Source organism: Pyxicephalus adspersus, chromosome 2 (assembly GCF_032062135.1).
Source record: "Pyxicephalus adspersus chromosome 2, UCB_Pads_2.0, whole genome shotgun sequence".
NCBI lineage: Eukaryota > Metazoa > Chordata > Amphibia > Anura > Pyxicephalidae > Pyxicephalus > Pyxicephalus adspersus.
In genome coordinates this window covers 45,289,465-45,312,470 of record NC_092859.1, presented here as the reverse complement: position 1 = coordinate 45,312,470, position 23,006 = coordinate 45,289,465, and the positions used below count along the sequence as shown (strand labels likewise).

The window sequence follows — 23,006 nt, the reverse complement described above, 5'->3', positions numbered from 1 at the left end:
TTTTGGACATTATTTGCAATGTTTATGTTTTGTTGCAACATATCCTATTTTTTTATTTTATTTGTTTATTTCTTAGATGCTCTTTTAAGTAAGTATGAACTTTAATGTGTATTTTCTTTAACCGTTTAATGGCATAAAATAGTTTGACTTTGATAACTGTCACTTCTTGTTTGGTCTTAGATTCGAATGAAATAAATCCATAATAAGTGGGAAAAAGCAAACAAATGTTTAGCATTTCTTTAGTAATGCCAAAGAAATTGCAACTAATGATAATAGTAACAATAGTAATACTTCACTTAACAGTGAGCTGATCAATGAATCAGAGCCTCCATAGTTCTTGTCAGGCACCATTAGGAAGATCATTATTTTACAAAGGTATTTTGCAAAGGATTTTTCAAAAAAAATCACAATAATGGTCCGCAGGATTTCAAATTATGAATTTAGTGGTCCATGAGGTTGCCGATCGCTGATTTACATGAAGACCCAAAGCCATCTAGTGGTGTAACACGAGTATAAACCATTGTAATTTTTCTTGCATTTTTTGGTAAAATAAAAATCTAAGCTTTTACTTGAACATATATGGTTAGGTAAATTATAGTATTTAAACTAGTTGCAAATGAATTTGAAGGGTACATTTGCTTGAAGTTTAGCTTTGAAATGACCATAGGGAATACACAATAAGTGTTAGAGCTCTGCAATTTGCACAACTTGCACATCTTCAGCTTCTATTCTGTCAGCCTCAAAGTTTGACAAGTGGCCAGAAGTGACACTGCAGCCAGTGCTGCTACCGTCCTGAACCGTGTTTGTGTACGACTACATTTCAAATATAAGATCAACAGCTGCAAATGCTGGGTCCCTGCTTCTAATTATTAAAAAAGCATAAAATATTTTTTAATCCAGAAACTGCGGCAGAAAAAGCATGAAGGACAAACCATAGGAATGGGGCACATCATAATCAGCCTAATCTGATAAAAAGATCTTAAAATGCGAGAATTATTATTATTATTATTATTATTATTAAACAGGATTTATATAGCGCCACATATCCTATTAAAATATTACTAGTAAAGGTTCTGCTTAGGAATGGAAGTAAATTACACCAGTCTCCTCTATTTCCATTCTGTTGAATTGTAAAACTGGAAGATTTCCATTCTCTTCTATTGCAGTGATAACAAAGACTAAAAGGTCAGAGAGCTGTTTCCTGGTGGGGTTCCAGGCAGCAGCTAAAATAGATATGCTAACCCCTTGACTATGAATGTTATACTAAAGTGACACCTTTAACATGGAGCAACACAGATCATAACTGGTGCAAAGAGGTGGAAAATGTGCTGTACCAAGCTTGCCTAAAACTTCACAATGCCCCACCTCCATACATGTCCCAAGAGCATTCACATATACACAGGCCTGGCTCATGGAGAGAGTTATAGTCTGGGGTATTCTGACATAGACAGATGAACTGTATTTGCATGCAGGCTGCCCTAGGCAAAGCTAACATATAATGCTGAGCCTATATTAACTAATGCAATGAATAAATGGTGGGTTGGGGACAGTAAAGCTGGGGAGAAAAGCGCTAGATGCTTAGGTAGGATTAATTTGATTTGCTGCAGTTTCTAATACATATTGAGCTTGATTTATAAAAGCTCTCCAAAGCTGGAGAAGATAGGCCATCACGGGAGACCCTGGGTGATCAGCAAACCAGGAATGGTTCTAGTCCAGAATTGAAAACATTTGCCAAATAATTGCAAATAAATTGAAATATTCTATTGCAGGTTTGCCCATGATAGTCTATCTGTAAATCAGGCTTTAATGAATCAGGCTATTGTGAGAAAATTCATCTGTGCAGTGAAATCTGAATAAATGAGCCTATAAAGTTGTGCTAAACTGAAGGTAAAGATGAAGCTTAGCTTTAAAGGATATATTATGATGTGAGTGTAAGATGAATATGGTATGCCTGTTATATGTAGATATTATGTCACCTTTATATCACTGTACTGCATAAATCAAGAATTAACAATGATGCACTGTTTGACTCTTTAGGTTGCTTTATTTTGTAACACAGGGTCCTCTAGGACATATAAAATTCAATAAAACAGCCAGCAAAAGCAAAAACATCCATTAAAAGGGAAACTATTGTGCATTTTCAGTATGTACATATTTTTGTTGTCATTTTTGACATTTATTTTGTTCAACAGGCTCTACAGTTTGTAAAAGTTATGCCATGAACATAGTGGTTGTATATACCACAAAATGTGATTGGCATTTACAGGTACTGTGAGAATAGGGTCATTTAAGGCTGAACTCCAAGAAAACAAGGGGGAAACGAAGTGTTTATGTGTAACATTTAGCAACTGTAGAAAGAACGATTTACTTTTGCATTAATTCAAAAGATTACTATAATACATTAACCACACTCACATATACAACTGTGAAAAGACTATAGTTTCCCTTTGAGGACCAATGACAAACAGGTTGGGAAAGTGCAAAACAAACAAAAGAACAAGCCATTACAATTTTTTTCTAAATATATAAAATAAAATATATTACAAAACAGTATCTTCCCTTTAGAAAGGCTACAAAAATATAAAACTGATTTATTGAAGTGCTCTTAAAAAGTAATAAAGTATGACTTTCCACTATCCAGTAGTGGTAACATACTTATACAACATAGCAACTGTATATGTAGTTCGTAATATAATTTTTATGATATTGCATTTTTTATTAAATATCACATAATAGACAATGACGACTTTTTAAAGTTTTTGCATTTATAGACTTTATCACTTTCCTGCACCCTCGTTCCATTGCAACCATCCCAAAATGCCTGAAGTTTCAAGGAGAAGCTTGCAACCTTCTCCTGTAATGCAGAACTCAGGCCTAAGGTTAAGCCTGAACACTACTGCATGAGGAGATGAACAGCATCAACCCAGTAACCCTGTGCAAGTGCCAACACCATCCAGCATGGAAGTTACAATAATTTAATTCTAAGAGGAAACACCACTATGCTAAGATAGTGTACAGTCTCCCTTCCAGGTTCTATGTGGTTATGCTGTCCTACCATGTTTATTATAACAGAGCTATGGCTGCTTTGCAGATAGGTAAAATATAGTAAATCAATCTCAAGTTCTGTTACATCTATATTTCTTTCATGACCTCCATGACCTGGAGGTCAAGAACAAGTTGACTTTCATTGTTCGTCTCTCCTTCTGACACGCAGCTTGCCTGGACATCATACTGACTCTCTTTCTCTATCACAGTTCTTACAACTACTATGGTAGTTTTAAATGTTACCGTTTTAAACTCTTACTATTTAGACCTTTACATAAAAAAAGATTTTTTGGGGGGAGATTTATTGTGCAAAATTAAAATTGTTGTAGTGTCACTATTAGTCATATATGGCCCCATTCATAATTATGCATTGCTAGGCATTGTGAAAGGCACAAAAACGCATATTTACAGTGGCAGGATAAACTCCAGCACTCCATCATACTACAATACATAAGTGTTGTGGTGAACTGCATTAAAAAAGGTTAGGTGTTTCCCTAATACAGAGCTCTTTAAAATGCAATAAAAAAATGCACAGGCCTATTTTATTAAAGCTGTCCAAGACTAAAGAAGATAGACTTTTATTGGAACACCTAGGTGATACAGCAAACCTGGAATGGATTTGGCCCAGGATGGAACATATTTGACAAATTATTGCAAATATTTTCTATTCCAGGTTTGCAGTATCATCCATGTTCTCCCATGATAGTTCATGTTCTCCAGTCTTGGAGAGCTTTGATAAATCAGGCCCATAGTATGAATTGGTCCATTTAAGGATGGTTTATGTTTTTACCAAACGGTAGATAAATGTCTGCACCTGAAAGCTATGTGGGCTGGATGAATTTACATGCCTTGTACACCTGCAGATCCAAGGCAGCTAAATTAAAGTTGGCAAATGCTCCTCTTTCTGCAGGACCTATACCACCACCATTTTAAAAAAATGAAACCTAGCAAAGACTGAGGTTTTGCCATCTTCGGCTATTTTAGGAACTCCTAAAAAGCTTTTCGAGGACAAAGTATTTTATATTTAGGAATGCATTTTGCAGAGTTGTAGGAATTCTGCAAGTAGTAACATTAAAAAACACAAAACATTGCAAACTGGGACACATGCACCCACAATAAGATGTTTGGCATCTAAACAAAACTGTAAAAGTTTTAAAACTTTCTGTCCATCAACAATATTAAAAGTTTTCATCATTACCCATCTTTAGCTTTGGAAATCCCATATTTTTGCTCAAGATATTCATCGCTTATATGAGATCCCAGTAGCCTTGGCCTAACAAGGACTAAATGTTCATCCTGTATCGGCCTGAATATAGCTGCATTTGCTCTAAGTGCTGCCTCTAAGGACTCTTCTGTTAATGTTTTATCCCAAGGGTCTGGAAATGTATTATGTAGATCAAGGCTGTCCTCTACTGGTGGCAAATCTTGCACTGGATCTGTCACATTATCTTCTTCTACTCCAGTCACATAAGGAGTAGCTTTCCAGCCGGGGGAACACACCAAATAATTATTCTCTCCTGCTCTGGAAACCGGACTTTTCATAATAGTCATTTTAGAAGATTTCTTCTGCATAAATGGAAGCCTAGGCAAAAGCTGACTGCCTAATTTTTTAGGTGGAGTTCGTGTAATGCTCTCATTAGGCTTTTCATAATTAGGTGAACCTCTTGATTTTGATGGTATTGCTTTTGTTCCCAATGTTTGTGGTCTTGCTGTGGTAGTATTAGTGGTGGTGTCATTTTGTTTCACTCTTGCTGAGGGGGTTTTTTTGATCACTTTTGAGAGTGATATGGCAGAGGAGCTCACAGGCCTAGCTACTTCAGTATTCCCTGGTGGCCTTGGCACAGTAACATTCTGCTGTGAGTTTTTCGTACTTGACACATTCCTGCATTTAGCTGTTTGGGAACCAGTGTTTCCTGTTTGCTTTGGCCTCTGGAAAGTTATGCTTCCTGCAGATTTCTGTATTGATAATCCATTTTTTTCTGCTGGTTTCTGCTTCAGTAAAAACTTGCTTCCCTTGGCTTTTGTCCTTTCAGCAGGGCATTGTTCTGCTTCTTTTGGTTGGGGCAATAAATCATTTTTTGTAACTTTTACTTTTTGTGTGGCTGCAATCCCTATACATTTTGTTCTTGGCACCCATCCAGCTGGCTTTGTTTTTGGTTTAGCAGTAGTATCAAGAGGTCCTTGATTTGCGAGCACACTGTCTCCAACTTTTGATTTGGGCGTAGGCAAGCCACTTACTGCTGCTTTTGTTGAAGAAATAATTGAGGCAGACTTTCCAACAAAAGATTTTTTGAGGGTTGAAGACGGTGACATTCCCATTGGAGAAGGTCGTTTTGATTCATAATTATCATTAACATGTGCTAAATTTTTCTCATGTACATCCTGATCTAAGCAAGCTGGAGAAATTGGTTTAATTGCACTTACACGTGTTGTGGGGGATTGCTTTGCCATTGGTAGCCTTGGGGGAATTGTGTACCTCATCAGAAATGATCTCTGAGATGGAACAGAACCTGATGGTGTATTAGAAGTACCTGCATTTCCAACTGGTGTTGGTCTGTGTGACATGTCTTTTGCTGACAGTGAAGAACCCGTGGAAGCAACTCTGACGTCAGCTCCAGATTTGTTTTTCGTAACGGACCTTTGTCTCTGCAGTGATCCATTTCCTGTCACATCCTGACGTCCCGTCAACTGTTTTTTCTTTGTTTGCTTGAAAGATGCAGGATTTGTTATAGGAGGGCCATCATTCTGTGTTATGTCTGTCACTTCTGGAGGTGAATTCTTCCCACGGGGCAGCAATGGAGAAGCAGAATGTCCAATTGGAGGAGGTCGTGGAAAAGCCGCATGTCCTGTCCGTGGAAGTCTTGGTGATCCAGAATCTCCTACAGGATTTGGTCTTAAAGAAGCAGCTGAAAAAGTGACAGGTAGAATGTTTTTTTTCTGGCTGGGTGGAGGATGAGCTTGAAAACCAGCTGGCACCTGTCTTACTGGGGCTGATGTTCTCACTCTGGAAGCAGTTGGTGATGCTGAAATTCCTAGAGGTGCAGGCCTTGATGAAACTCCTTCTCGTATCCATGCTGGAGTTGGTGAAGGTGTTTTCCTCATTTGGGCTGGTTTTTGAGTTGAATTCATCATCGGTGGTGATCTAAATGAAGCAGCCACTAATCAGGTTTAAATGCTAGTCAAACTACGCATCCACCCTGTTCATGCTGCAGCAGTATCTATTATCCATGCATGTAATTGTGGAGCAGGCTCTACAAAAACTAAAATTTTACTGTATCGGATAAAATAAACCTGTGGATCTTGCTCCACTGCAGGCATTGCTTGGCTGGAGCTTTTGCCTTTAACGAGTTATGTAAAGTCATTATTATATTTTCAGCAAGGTCAAGACTTCCTTCAATTGTCTGAATCCAGCTGTAAAGTAATCTCCACCCTTTCCTCAACCACTGGCTCCAGGAAACTATCTTAGACTTCCATGCTTGGCTCCCTCTATACACTTATCTGTAATAACCCAGTGTTCCCACTAGTTAGATCTGAACAGACTCATATTAACCTCTTACTAACCAGCTCAACATTATATTTTTATATCCCTTACAATAATACTAGTCTTACGAAAAATAACCACTAAAACCCTATGCACTATGCATTACCTAGCCAAATTGATGATAATACAACCAGTTGTCCTCCAGATGATGAAGAACCAGAAGTATCAATGTGCCCTGCCAGCAAGGTGTGGCATGCGGAATGTTTAGTTCTCAAACTTGAAGAGCCATGGGTTGTTCAGGGCTTTTGTAAATTATTATTTTACTTGCATATGCATTAAAACCCAGCACTATCCTTTATCTTTCTCTAAACCAATTTTTTCTCTTTTGTTGGTTCGATTTTCAATAAACCTAAACCCTGAGACAGCTGCAGCATAAATATGATAATGATACAAATTTGAAGCAATAGTGACTTGTTTAACATGTTTAAAGTTATGACCTATGTGATCTATTTACATGCCTGAAATTCAAGAAAAATGTACATTTTTATGTAATTTTTGGATTTTTACAAATTAAAAATTTAGGTATTATTTTGAAACCTATTAGTATACAGACATACCTGATAGAGGTACCAGTTTAAGCTACTAGTCTTATAAACGTAACTCAGCAATGCAAGTTTTCCCCAAATAAATATTTCCAAGGTGAGTTTAAAAAAAAGAAATAAATAATAATGCAATTTACAAGTTAAATGGTTGATAATTTTGTCACTAATTCAATTGATAATTTGCAGGTAAAAGTGAACAGAATGTGCTACGGTTTTGCACATTCACACACACATCAAGAAAAATGTTCTGTTTATGCATAATATTAACATAAGTAGGAGAATAAACAAAATATACTTACTTCTTTCGTTCTCGTGTTGATGCTGTTTCTTGGTTATTCATGTCAGGGGGGTTTATATGTATTTGTGAGGCTTCAGTGTCTGGGGCACAGCTGACACAGCCAGTCCTGGGACCAAACCCAGAATAGATTTCATTGGATATCATTGTTAGTGTTTCCTGTGGAGAAGAAGGATTGGTTGAAAAGGAGGTGACTTCCTCTTCATTTCCAGCAAAGGAAGACAGACTCGATAACGGGGAACACTGCATAGTATCCGCTTCCATCTGAGTCTTGGGTTGCTGGTAAGAGGATCCAGGCTGTAGGCTTTCTTTGTTCTGACGCATAGGCAAAGAAGGAATGGGATGAAATGATTTCCCAGCCTCAGCGGATGTATTCTTAGGAATCCCAGCCTCCAGCTCCACCCCTCCTGGCTTTGGCTCCAAACATGAATTACAGTTCTCTGTATCTAAGCTGTTTCCCCTTGGAACAACTGTTTCCTGCAGAGAAGACCTTCTAGCGACACTTGAGTAATTGTCTAAAGAAACAGGTGATTGTATGGCTGATATGCTAGCTGTTTTTGTAGCATTTACATTGTATTTATTAAATACTGTCCTTGGTTTTGGTACTGGTTTGAGAGCCGATTCTGAATCACCACTTTTGTCATTGCTGCTATGTTTATTATTGGTAGGATCATCTTTTAAAGATTTGCTGGAGTTTTCCTGGGTTTCTGTCTTGTCAATGTCCCGCAAAGTTGGTAATGAGTTAGATTCACCAGAAATGTGTCGCAATCTACTCATTATTCTTTTTCTATGGCCAGTGGCTCCAACTCCAATTTTTTGTAGAACTTCATTGTCTACAGAAAGGATATCTTTGACTCTGTTGTACCCATGCAGCCTAAAGCTGTCTTGGTAACGTTCAAGATGGATGGCAGAGAGCCAATCTGCAATGTCCAGCTGGTTATTGCAGGAGGAAGTCATGACCACTGTGGCCACCAATCATCTGCTTACCAAAACAAGAGCCAGGAGACCATATTGGAGATAGTAGATAGATCTAGAAAACAAAAAAAAATGCAAAGAATAAGCACATTACATACAAAGTGAACACAGTATCCAATCAAATTTAAATATATTTTACACAAAAAACATCAAATAACCACATACAATATAGTATGTCTAGCATAGGGTTAACTATAATGTGCAAGATGTGATTCTAACTGCTATCGTACCCTCACAAACACATACATGGACATGAACATGAAAGAAAGGTTGTATATGGCATGAAAGTTAGAAAAATGCAGAACTGTATTTAGAACTTCATAGACCAAAGGGACAACAACCGGGTACCGATATTTGATTTTGTGCTTTAATTTCCCGGTTTCTTCTTGACATAAAGTACAAAGGTTCAGTAGCAGGACATCTGAAAGGACATATAGAAATACTGTAGACTGTGATGTTCAGTTTTAGTGTCACATAGAGAGTAGACAGTATGCCAAATAAAGAGTAAAATCTATTTGATAACAAATAGTTAATCTTTAGCACTAGGTATGAGTAGAATTAGGAAGTATCTGGGGAATTAGGAAGAACTGCTGTCACCAAATAAAATATTTATCTGTCCCTGCTCTCCTCCTATTATGTATTTCCAATATGTACCATTAGTGTATTGCCTTCTCAATAACTATATGAATCTATGTAGAGAAAAAAAGGTCTCCAACATGGGACATCAGCTGTTCTGTGTAAAGATTTTTAAGTGGGGACAGGTAGGAATAACACCCAAGGCGATGCTAGAGGGGCAATAATACACATTATTCCCAGTGGCATGCATTGTGTGAAGCATTGTAACTATACAAACCCAACAGCCCTTTATGAGCTTCCTCACACACCATATGGCCTGAAGTATGTGGACAACCTTCCGGATAACTGATGTCAGGTGTTTACAGTGAACAGTGGTGTCATGCTTTGGCAAATAAAGATATTTAGGAAGACTGGATGCTTCCAACCTTGTGCAACAGTTTGAGAAAAGGCCTTATCTGTTCTAGTATAATTCTGCCTTTGTGAACAAGCCAGCTATTTAAAGTCATGGTTTGATGAGCTTCATGTGAAAGAACGTGCATGGCCTGCACAAAGCTCTAACTGTAAAACTACCGAAAACCTTTGAGGTAATTCAGAATGCCAAAAGTGAGTCAAGTCATATCCAACAACAGTAACCGACATCAAAAATCTACGGAACGATTTAAGAATCTTGAGGAAAGTCTTCCCAGGAGAGTGGACACTGAGATAACTTGGTTGGACCAATTCAATAATATTGCAAAGCCTTGGGATGGGTGTCCAGTGCGTGTCTGCAAATAATTAGCAATATAGTTTGTCTTTGTATCTGACCTTAAATTACATTAGTCTGAGGTAAGAAATAGGATTACGCAGTAGTTTTCATGAAGGTTTTGAAGGTAAATGTTTTCATGTAATCTGATTTATATTGGCCAAAGTTAATTTCCATCGCAGTCAGAAGACTGAGACGCAAGAAACTATGCTGAAAGATAATTAGGTAGTTCTTATGACAAAAATCACACTTCTCAGAAGTTAACACAACATTTTATACTTCTATAACTAAAACAGAGTAGTTAAAAGTGCAGCTGTATCCAAAAAGCAGAACTGAGTTTAACTGAAAGTAAGTAAAAATGTTGCCTGTTATATTATCAGACGAATAGATTACAGAATATATGTTTATTTTTTATTAAAACAAATACTAAACCTATATCCTACTTGCTGAACCTCTCTGCAGACTTCACAACAATAAAGTTCAAGATTACTTAAAAAAAACCTAAGAATTGCCACATGTTCCTCATATTTTATATGACACACACACATATTTTTAATGCACCAGGGAGCTGTTTTCCACAGTTAACATGCTAGCCCATCTACATCTACTTTACAGTCTTGCATATGTGCTGCAGTTTGAGGTAGTTTCCAACTCTCCCATTCATCTTTTTGGACTTGCTGTCACATCTATTGAGTGCAGCATGGGTGCTTGGATGAAGAATAGATGCATTGGCTGGCCGGCCCATTGGAAGTGTGAAGTTGTTCCACGCTACAGTGGAGGTCTGTGTGGTAGGCACATAAGGTTTTGTTTGTGTAAACTAGTACTTCCCAAGCAATGTGAGTACAAGAATTTGGACATGGTATCATCCTAATGCAGTTCCTGCACAACGAAGCTTCGCTGGGTAAGAAAAAGAATAACATAGAACCAACTGGTTGCTCTATGGTCAAAAAGAACACAATGATAAGAGTGACCAGAGTGGAGAAAAATGAGCTCAACAGTCTGCTGTTTCTCCTTTCACTGTCTAGACACATGGTGGTGAGGAGTCCGGTATTATTAGAACGCATTAAAGAAAATTCAAGTCTCCTTCTTTTACCAGACAGGACCACAGAAGGACTATACATTTCGGAACCAAATAGAAAGAAAACAAATCATTTAACAAGTTAAGCAGTTCTTTTAAATGTGTTATATATTTGTATTTTGCTATTTGCTCAAAGTCAAGCTTTAGGCAATACAGCTTAGTCTAGAACCCAGCCCTGTCTAAAATTTGACAATGGAGTACCTGAAGAACTTGAAGTCATTCTTCTCTTCTTCCCTGATGTAAGTTCATAGTATTGGATTGAGTGTACAAAACAATAGTTCAATGGTTGGCTCACAGTGCTGCTCATCCTCCTAATGTGACTACTACAAGCAGCCAAATACAAGTGGCAGGAAAAAGATCTGCTGACATGCAGATTGTATGGAAATAGGATTACATTTTTATACAATAGAAATGGAAGTTTCACCTAAAAAGAGCTTGATCAGTCAGGTCATTATTGCAGAAAGGGACAAGCTATGTTCCTTCTGCAATAATGTTTTTTGCCTGCCCATTTTCGTCAACAAAGCTGAACTGTGCATGTGTGTCCCAGAGATAAATAAACTCCTGTCAAGGAAGAAGAAGAAAAGGAAGATGGCGGCCCCCTTGATGGTACGCAGATAAGTGAGTCACACAGCTTTAATTCTGCATTAAATAAAACAATTATCATTTTCTATTCAGGGTAAACAACACGTTTTCTTAAGATACACACCTCTCATCATACTAATTGGTCATCTACTCAGAACGTCTAGGTGTGAAGGAATATTAGACCCTCTCCTCTTCCTGCCAGGAAGCAGTGGTCAAGGCTCAAGAATAATCATGTGTAGGTGAAAGGAAAGGTCCTTAGACTTGTGTAGGCATCAAACCAGACAAAACATACAGCCTGTTCAGTGCTAAGGTGGGGTGACTATCAAAATAATGTGTTCACTCTAAAGCGAGCCTATTATCTAACAAACATTGATTTCAGGGATTAATATCAGCACAGTCAGCAATAGAATAAAATTTAGAATGCCATGGAGCTAATCGACCCATGCATATGCATGCAGCCTCCAAATGCAATTATTTCTGAAGGCTGACAAAGCTTTAATATTTAGCATAATTGTGCAAAACTGTATTGACCCGGTAATAGGAATCATAATGACCAGCAGCACTTTGGAGCACAGTTTTCATCACAAATGGCAATTTTCCTAAAAGTTACGGTAAAAGCTTCTATCTTGTGGCCGCTCTTTGAGGGTCAACACTCTGTCTACACCCAATAAATACATCCATCTTTGAACATTATACCATATCACGGTTTCAGAAAGTGGAGATGTTTTGCTTTTATTTTCAGCTGCACTCTTGGCGAAAACCAAGCACAGCATATCAGCACAAACAAACTATCAAGCACGGTGGTAGAGGTGTGATGACTTGAGGTTGTTTCGCAGTCCCTGGACCTGAGCACTTATAGTCATTGGGTTGATAATGAACTCCTCTGTATGCCAATGCAAACTAGAGCCAAACATGAGACCATCTGCATGCAACTAATCTGAATTTATCTCTACATCCTTCTACAGGTACGTCTCCCATTCTGCCAAATCTCAGCTTTGTGTATGCAATTGTTTTCCCCTGCAACCCTCATCTGATTGTATATGGTACGTCTTCCATTGTAGATAAATTTATTGCACCAACTTTAATCTCCCCATAGATTTATCTGTTCACTATACCTTAAGCTACGTACACACTTCCAATGGTCATCATCCCCCTCCCCCCCAATTCAAAATCCCCCCCAGACATATTTTTAACTGTTAACAACACTGTTATTCGACCCTCCCCTCAGGCACAATGTCTTGGTGTCTCCTTTGACTCTGCCCTGTCATTTACCCCCCCCCCCATATTCAGAACATTTCCAGGTCCTGTCCAGTGTTCTCCCCACCCCCTTTTAGCCGGGCGCACCACCCGGCACTTTTCAGTAACCACCTGGCTGTTTTTGGGTAGTTACTGATGAGTTGGGTCATAATACAGGGGCTGCCACCCGCCTAAAACTTCTTCCCACCCTTCTTGAAAAGATTTCTCGGTTGAGCACTGCCTGTCACTTTCACCTACATAACATCTCCAAAATCCTACCTGTCCCCAGAGACCACAAAACTCCTTGTACACATTCTTATCATCTCTTGTCTGGACTACTGCAACATCCTCCTCCCTGGTATTCCACTAACCCGACTCTCTCCTTTACAATCTATTATGAATGCTGCAGCCAGACTATGCTGCATCCATCCTTCCAACCGCTCCTCTTCTGCTTCATCTCTACACTGGCTTCCATTTCATCTGAAAATCAAATTCAAGCTCCTGTGCTTTGCCTTCCAATCCCTCCACAGTTATTGTCCCACTTATATTTCTGACCTGATAAAAAAATACTCCCCCAGCCGCTCTGTCCGCTCCTCCAATGACCTTCAACTGACTTCCTCACTCATGACCTCATCACACGCACGGCTACAAGACTTTTCTAAAGCTGCCCCAACTCTCTGGAAAGGTCTTCCTCATCCTATTCGGCTTGCTCCTACTTTCTGCTCATTTAAAGAGAACGCAAAACCCATTTTTTCAAACTTGCCTATCCATCTTCTTCTGTCCTTTGAAACCGTCACTACTTCCCACATATCCCCCTCCTATTGTGAGTTAATTCCCCCACCTCCTATATTGTAAGCTCTTCAGGCCGGGTCCTCTCCTCCTGTGTCACTGTCTGTATTTGTCTGTCATTTGTAACCCCTATTTATTGTTCAGCGCTGCATAATATGTTGGCACTATATAATTCTTGTTAAATAATAATAATTATTATAATCTGTGCAACAGCTAAAGTTCACGGGTATGCAACAGGATAACACAACGAAATGAATGACAAATAATAAAAAAAAAAAGTGTAGCAATGGCCTAGTCAAAGTCCAGACTTCAATCTAATTGAAATCCTGTGAATATATCTTAACAGAGCTGTTCAATAACAAATGTCAACAAACCTGGCTAACTGAAACAATGCTGTCAAGAAGAGTGAGGCTAAATTCCTCAACAATGATGTCAGAAACTGATAATGTCATGCAGAAAACTATTAATTCAAGCTATAGCTGCTAAAGGTGGTCCTACAAGGTACTGAATCATAAGATGTACACAGTTTTTACTCATGGCTTCTCCATTTTAGAATCATTTAAATAAATAAACAATGACACAGTGAAGGCAGTTGATCCGTTGTGTGGTATGTTACACCTGTGGTTAGATTTAAAAAATGTTAGAACCTACTAATGGACAGATGATTTTTTACTCTGTTTTGATATGTAAAACCTTAGAAATGGAGAAAGTGGGTGTCTCATTAATGTGTGCATACCAGTTTTATTTTTGCAGTAGTATAGCAATAAAGTGTTGTAAAAAAACAAATCTTGACATCACCTGTGCCTTGAATGTTGACAATCGTCCAAACTGTGTTATTGCTCATGGCACATTTTACCCCACAATGTATGAATTAATGTCTTTTTTCTTTGTACACAGAAATGTTTAAACTGTATATGTGTGTGAATATATTTATTGTAGATGCAGAAAATATTTATAGCTATTGGAGCCAGGCCTGAACTTTTATTTGCAGTGCAGATATGCATAATGTCTGCTAATGCTGTACACAAATATAAAACCAAAGGCTTGTGTCTAGACTAAAGGCTTGCTCATTGTAGGCTGACATCCAGCGGGGGAGTGAAGGGGAGAAGAGGAGCCAGAATATCTTCTGTCTTCTCAGCCAGAGCATGAGAGAGGTCACTTATACCACAAGAACAGACTCCAGAACATGATATAGGAAGCCGGAAATCTGTGATTACTAAACATTTCTATTGCTTATCTGGAATTCACACTGCCCCCTGATCCTGCTTCTTCTAGGGCAAATTAGAAAAATGAGGTGATATGTGACTTTGTTAGAGGTTTTAATCATAACCTTACAGCTCTCTGCTTACAAATATACATTCAACTCTAAAGTATGGTTAACCTCCAACATACATTTCTTTTAGCTCCTTCACACCACTACATGCACAAATAAACACATTATATCTGTATATGTGCGTTGCCATGCATGGAACATATACAGAGAGTTGCAGGGCACCTGCACTATAGCACATCACTGCACACATTTAAAATTTATCTTAGTGTTGCTGCATTTTTAGTTTCAGTTGTCCCTGAACTTGGTATGGTGTATACATCTCTAAAAAAAAAAAAGTACAAATGAACTACTAAAAATACTTTGCTACTCTAAAACTTGTTTTAAATGTTATTTTAAAAAGCCAGAATGAAAAAAATATTGAAGTAAAATACAAATGGTAAGAGAGGTAAGAAAAACCACCAAGCTGCCCCAGTTCAGTTCCATAGCTCTGAATTGAACTGAACTTAGGTCAGACATGCTGTAGATATAAGACAGCAGTTGGACATGAGCATACAATTCAGCCTCTTAGCCAGCCCTTTCACAAGAGTGAATGTTCAGCCTAATGTTTATACTGTACAATGGAGGAAATGTAGAAGTCCACAAGTGGTCACCAATGACTCACCAGGAAGCACAGAATCAGAATATAAATCAGAGAAGGTTATCTAACAACTCTTACCATCAGTTTCCCCTGACAGTGGTCAGTTGTGGAACTACCTGTCACATGCACATTAAATTGATAAAAATACATATTGTGTTTTATTTAGCCACTTAGGTTTTAGGCGCATATAATGTAGTGCAAAGACTTAAATGACATAGCTCCACATTACCAAGTAGAAGTTGACCTGTAGAACCTGAGTTCTCATTAAGGTCACCTTTGTATCAAATTTTTAGTGTATAAAATCCTTGGGTCTGAATGGCTCCAGAAAAACAGCAATTATCGTTAGCTATACCAAAACACACAAAATCCACAGCCTTTGTCCACAATTAAAGCTGCAATTATATATTTCTTGCACTGTTCCCTCCAGTCAAGCATACCACATTCATCTGAACACTTCTGAGGCCAACAGAGGAAATTACTTGGATATATATATATATATATATATATATATATATATACCTATCACTATACCTTCTATATATAGTGATGGATGTGCTAATGCATACAAGTCTATGTTTACAACATATATCTCAGGAGACAACAAGCTTGACATAAGAGATATACCGGGATGTTTGCAGTTATTAATAGTAAGAAGGAAGGCATCAGGTTTAAAAACACGAACAAAGGTATTTATTACAAAAGGAAGGATGAACAGTAACTAAAACAAACATTATGAAAATCCAAGAGGGGTTTAATAATGCTTCAATGTGATTGTTTTATTTTACAAATGTTTCTTCATTTTATTCGATTTTTTAGCCATGCCACTACAATTTGATCATGAGAGGTTAGCAAATGCAGCCATCATTTTTTTATTACAGATGTTTTTAGCCTAATGACCCTAATATGGTAGTGTTTACTGCAAATACACAATAGAGATTTATTACTTCTAAAATGAGCACTCAAGCAGCAATTTCAGCATATTCAAAGTCCTCTTAGTATTTCCAAATCCCTTAGTATGATACACAGTGTTTTATCAGAATTAAAGTTATTCAGTTAGGGTTTGTAGCATAGTTTCCAATTAAAACAAAGCATGAAAAAAATAATGACTGCTGCAATTACTGTATGTCTCATGTGTGAGAGTGATTTTATATGGTGAAGAAGAAACTATTAACCTTTATGGGTGACCACAACATTGCTGTACATCAATGAGTAATGAGGAGACTGAAAGACTGTATACACATAAAGGTCCGTAAAGATCAGAGTTCAGTTCATTAAAAGAATAAAAGGTCATCACATATGTTCTGGATATTTGTTGCAATGCAGAATACTAAAGATAAGATTAGCCACAAACATTCCACATGAAGTAAAATACACAGTCCTCTTTTTAGCAATAGATTATAAGTACAATGGAAATGAACTTTTTTAACAGTATAGAAAATCTGGTATGCATAAAATGCACTATAGAGCAGTGGTCCCCAACCTTTTAAACTTCATGGACCACTAAACTTAAGGACTCCGGACCGCGCATGCGCAGGGAGCCATGTGTCACTCAAAAGGGGAGAAATTTCCCCCCTTGTGACGTCATGATTCCAGAAGCCACCTACTCTCCCCTCCAGAGACAAAACCTGCCCACTTCCCTGAGCCTGAGAGCATGGGGACATGGTCCGCTACTCTGGTATCACCTTCTCTTGACCCCGCTGGGTTTCACCTTCTCGTGACCACCTTCTCTTGACCCGCTGCTATGGTGCCTGCTAGTGCAATTTAATGGATTCACACAATTTATTTTGTGTTTAGGAAAGTGATGTCCCTGAACTTTCCTTAAGTTGAAATTATTTCCTTTCCCTCCCTATACTAAATCTAAACCCCTGTTATTCATTGTGAAGTGACATGTACTGTATATGACATGGGGGAGTCCTTGTATTTAGCATGGGTTTAGTATACGGGTCTTTCCCAAGTTACATAGGGACCAACAAGAGACCAGTGTTGCTATTTGTGCCTGCATACTGCTAAAAGTGTTAGTAGACATGACAGGTTCACTTTAGGTGAAATTAGACAAAGGGTGGGCAATTCATGCCTCAATACAGATACCATAGGTGTGACAATTCAAGCATCACTTGGGATAAGCAAGGCTCTGTAAGTTTTGAGTAGCGGGTGACAGCAACAACTTTCTACTGTAGTAAAAAAAATCTCTTTTGACACAAAAGGAAATATACCTTTTACCCCATCTTGTTCTTTATCAGCATGACCACCGAAGAATACAATATAAATGTTAGTGTTTCATCAAGGTGAATGATGAAAGACAGATATGTCACCAACTCTCACATGACTAACACATACTAAAATGACACTGGTGCCTAATTTGATAGCATGCATCTGGAGCACTGTGGAGTTTACAATACTGTTGAGCTGTGAGTTCCAAGTTTCCTGGTTTCCGGATATTTTACAACTCTTTATGTCTCTAGATACCCACTTTTTTTGAGTTCAACCATCAATGTGATGGCAGGGGGAGCACAAGGTAGCAACTAATGAAGCTGTCAATTTTTGGTTTGCAACCTCAGGTTTGCAGGCTTCACATTGCACCTTTGCAGGTACCTAAAGGTAAATACAAGTTTGGAAAATGATTTCAAACCTCAGGAGAATCATAACGCTGTTTCTAGATAAAAGAGGGTGTAGGAAGCTGTGTGCCAGCTTATCTATTAAACAACTATACCTAAATATGTAGGTTAGGATAAAAGAATATATGACTGAATAGTATTTTTTATTGTTCATCTTTTTGTTTTAGTGATTACATGATTATAGTTTAAGAGTGATAAAATCCTACAACACAACCTTTAAAGACCCTCCAAATCTCAGAGACAATTCCTCTAGTGCCCTGGTGCCCAATACACTGGCCATGGCTTCCCTGCTTGCAACCCACACCTGGCTGAGATGGCTCTGCCACCTGTAGTAGTGGGCTACTAGGAAAGTCTCTGCATTCCTGCAATAGATGCTGAAGGATAGCTGGTACTGTAAAAAGCAAACCAAATAAATTGATCATTAAAAGTGCTACAGGCCACAAATTCAGTATGGGGTTTAGGGGTGATTAGCACTGCCCTGATTGTGTGTTTTAAAAGCACAGCCAATGGGAAGTTATTATTGTAGAAACTGACACTGACACTAGGGATTATTAGTAAGGTCAGTGGCAATAATGATGGAGAATAATTACTGCACTTCAATGCTGGGGTTTTTATTGCAGCAAATAACATGTGATAAGGGTTAGCATTGGGACACTGACACCAATGTGGGAAGTAATTGATGGAGCCACTGACACCATTTCTAGGAGATACTATTACTGCCACTCACAACAAACAGCATGCTTACTTTACTCAAAATTTCTCTTCAGTGTGCACTGTGGTAAAAAAAAAACTGAAGGACCCGAATATTAAGCCATTGAGGTATGTTACAGCCCATTCATTTTGAAACCCTAACTTGATGAGTTACACTTTAATTATTAAAAACAAATTGATATTGTGAGTGCCCCCTGTTAATTTTGAGGGCCAGACTTGAGGCCCTCTACAATTTTCATATTAGCCACCACTTCTCTGGTAATACAGCATAATAACTGCTTTCAATGGTATAAGGTTCTAAAATATATATACAGCAATTTTACCATAATGCATTTCCACATTGGTTCCTGGTTCCCTTGTTCATAAAGACCCCTTTAGCGGTTGCATGCTATTACTAGAGTAATACCTTTGACAGTAATATTACCTCATTGACATACTATTGATGCAAAATAATACATTTCCCCTAAAGTCAAAGGAAAAGAGGAAAGGACAGTCAGAGACTTGAATAGAGAACAAAGTTATCAAAACTCTTCCAATCTTGCCCTCCTCTCACCCGGGACAATATTTTAAACTGTTTAGGTAATCAGCAATTCAGCAGGAATTGAGAACTTTTTATTTTTTATGCTGATACTTGTTCGAAAGTGCAACTTAGAAAAGAGAAAAATATGTAAACTTTTTAAGTTCACAAGATGCATGTGAAGTAAAATGAAATGAAGAAGTGATCCTGGTACTACAGTGATCAAAAACATATGACAATGCATTTTGGAGTGTAGAACTGGGTGTATTGGAGAAGTAGAAGAAAATAATGTCTTTTTCCAGAAATGCATTACATGATACCTAAACCATTTGAAATAAATAAATATATATATATATATATATATATATATATATATATATATATATATATATATACAGCTTACTGTTCCCTAGCTGTGATGGTTTCATTATTTTTTTTTTTTTGTTGTTTTCAAGTTAATAGTTTTTCTGTAAAGTAACTGTTGATACTGCAAGAGTTTTAGTGTCCCTTGTACCTTTTTCTGCTCTGTTCTCAACTAAGCTTTCACAACTCTCTTTTGTTAACCAGAAGTGTGTGTCTAAAACAAAAGAGCAAACTAGCCTGTCAAAACTGCTTATTCTCCATTGGTACAGTGCCCCCCTTGGACTTTCAAAGTGATTAGTTGATCCTTGTGCAACCTGATGTCAGAATTACTTTTTACATTCACAGAGGCTACACTCGCAGTGCAGTTCTTTCTCTAGAAAAGGAAAAGTGACCCGAATGTGCCGAAATCCCACCACAACAGCAATGCAACAGTGTGCACATAATGGGCCTAATTTATGAAAGCTCTTCAAGGTTGGAGAGGATACACTTTCATCAGTGAAGCTGGGTGATTCAGCAAACCTGGAATGATTCTGGTCCAAGATTCAAAACATTTACTAATAAATATTGAATGACTTTTAAGCAATCCATTCCAGGTTTGTTGGATCACCCAGATTCACTAATGAAAGTGTATCCTCTCCAGCCTTGGTGAGCTTTAAAAAATCAGGCCCTATGTTTGAATCAGGGTGAATGAGATCAGTTGGGAGCACAAGTAAGCCTGTGGTGTAGCACTGTGGTCAATCAAAATTCTGAAGTGAGCCCTACTGTTATTTTACTGCACATAGCTAGCGTCTTAAATCATTAATTAGAAGCTGCAGCACTCAAGTAAAGCACCTTCTAATTAGAAAATAAATCATGAATTATCTAGCTTATACTATCTCTGGCTCACCCCATTCATTAACTGGATTTCAGCTCTTTCAATAATTGAAACCCAACATCACATATAGCCATTTCTATTTTCAGGAAGTAATGTACAGTACCCTGCTGGAGCAGCCGCCTTGCATAATCTTTAAACATGTCTGCTTTTATTAATCTCAATTATGAGGTAGTTGATGGGATTAGTAGTTAACACAAGTAAGATGACACTGTTTTGGCTCTCTATTCTGTCTACAAGAAGTGAGAAAGACAGTGTACTTCTGGCAAGTTCACCAGGTATATTCTGTAATGGCAGAAAAAGTTTAAAAAAAGAAACGAATCCTGATATCACACCTAACGTCTGGTCAGCTGCAACATAAATAATAGTTTAAGTATGCTTTAAACATGAGTTGATCACTAGCCAGACAGGAATTCTCTCAATGATAATAAAGAAGACATTGTTTAAGGGAAGAAACTAGTTAGCTAGGTTAAAATTGTTGCTTTTTTTGTCTTTTTTTAAATTCGGTTTCACGCCCTTCTTGTTTGCTTACGAAAAAGTCGACATTTAAACAAAAAAATTGGGTAGTAATAATCTGACTGCCCTTTATAAATATTACGAGGTTAATGATGTGACCGTATATATTATTATTGATATTCACCAGTTACCAGCTGATATGCAGCTTCCAGTAATGACTTGCGGTATTGGGAACTTACAATTCCTCTTCCTACAATTCCAGAAACTGTGAAATTTCACCAGTTTCAATTCAGAATACCTTTGTGTGTCTGAGGGAAATGCCACAAAACAAATCCAATTTTAATCCAAACATCAATTTTCATTTGTTTCTCACACTTAATTCCCAAACTCAGCTCACCTTATTTTATGGTGTCACTCTCTTGCTTCCTGGATCACTGCTGCGTCGCTTCCTCATCTCCTCAAAATCCGCAAAATCCATTAGTAAAAGGGGTAGCTGCAATTTAATATTGCCAGCACTAGAATCACCAGTGTAACATGGCCTTTATTAGATGAACTGACACAAGAAAAAAGAACGTATCCAAAAAACTGTCATCATTAATGTTGCAATACAATGTTGTCATGCAACATCCTTCTCTTTTTCTGCATAACAGTGCTGCGTAAATGTATATAACTAGACAAATATAACAGTAAACGGTCAAGGATCAAGAATTGCCCACATTTCAGAAGAATTACCCACATTCATTTTTTTAGTTGAGTTTCTTGTGTAGTCACTGCATGTGCACAATATAGCATCATAACACTACAACACAGAACTATGGCCAACATCCTACTTCTAAGCAGGAGCTGTTTCAAAGAACCAATACAAGAGAATGTTATTTCAGGTTTGGTCACTAACACATGTAAGTTTTGTTTTTACGTAACAGTTCTAGAGCCATGTTAGCTTTTAGATATGCTGTAGTTTTTTGTATAGGTGCTCGAGGATCCCTAATGAAAAGAACCTAAAGCTCTTACAATATATGTTTAAATTTTATTATATGTCCAACAATGAACAATACCAGCTTGATTTTTGTCTGCCCGAAGCAGATCTAAACTCAAAATTGTTTACTTTTTATAAAAGGATACACAACTCTTAAATATATAAAAAGTAAAATGCGTAATGAGATTGACATTCTTTTTTTCCCCATCTATGTCACCCAATCTTGCCTACGCAGAATGTACGAAGAAGAACCCAGAAGAATGAAGAAGGGAAGGATACAGATAGGATGCGGAACCTAATAGAAGAAACCTCCTGATGCATCAACGGATCTGCAGGATTAAAGGTAACTGTGATTTATTTTTTTTTTTTTTTTTTACTTTAGTTATACTTTAACATACAATTAACACTGTTTTTATCTGCTGTGGTAAAAACACTCTTGGAAATCTTGGAAGCTGATAACTTCTTGCACTCTTTACCTAAATTGCCATTTTTAACATGGGTGATTCAGGCAGGTGGGTATTGTAGAAAGGTACAGGTGATATCCCTTCTGCAATACCTACTTTTACATTCCTGTTCACCAACAAGCATGCAGCCAGCAGCCAAGGACGGGAGACAATGAGCAAAGATCTGTGCTTTTATTATTTAATTAATAATTAACAAAATGGAGCCCAAAGCCTCCCGGGATACCTACGTCACACATCCTAGGAGACTCTTGGCTGCCCCTTTCTGCGCATGCCCTGATCACAGGCATGCACAGAAGCAGCCCTCTCACGCATGTGCAGTGAGAACCGCAACCTATTTCTCCATCTACACCCCCGGGTCTCGCGCCTGCGCAGTGCAAGATCGGGTGACATAGGAAAACGAACCCGGAAGAAGAGAGAAGATGTCGGCACCCGCTGCTTCTTCTGCACTGGGCCGAAGACGGATACCGGGACGATGCGGGATCCAAACAAAGAAACTTCCCCACGGGTCTGCGGAATTAAAGTGTGAGTTTTTTTATTTTGGGTTTAGTTCCACTGTAAGCTACTGAGACATTAAATTTACTACCAAAAATTATATTTGCAGCATTTGATTACATTTACCTAAATTATTGATCAAGCCCAAACCAATTTTCCAAATGCAAAAATGTCACTTTGAAGGTAATTGAGGGAGTAAATGATGCTAGACATTGTCAGTGTGGCTGCTG

The 23,006-nt window shown here is 37.9% G+C and overlaps 1 protein-coding gene across 4 annotated transcripts in view; it reads right to left on the bottom strand.

The window, feature by feature from the left end:
• ARAP3 (ArfGAP with RhoGAP domain, ankyrin repeat and PH domain 3) overlaps positions 1-23,006 on the bottom strand; it is a 98,990-nt gene that overhangs the window by 51,209 nt on the left and 24,775 nt on the right. For 2 of the 4 annotated variants that reach the window (XM_072400603.1, XM_072400601.1), the window contains exons 2-3: positions 7,428-8,453; positions 4,244-6,187 (exon numbers count right to left, since the gene is read on the bottom strand). In XM_072400603.1, the coding sequence (XP_072256704.1) occupies positions 4,244-6,187; positions 7,428-8,380 (2,897 nt within the window). In that variant the 5' untranslated portion in view covers positions 8,381-8,453. Of the gene's footprint in view, positions 1-4,243; positions 6,188-7,427; positions 8,454-21,241; positions 21,388-23,006 lie in introns of those variants that run through there. The other 2 variants (XM_072400602.1, XM_072400604.1) reach the window with 2 other exon arrangements.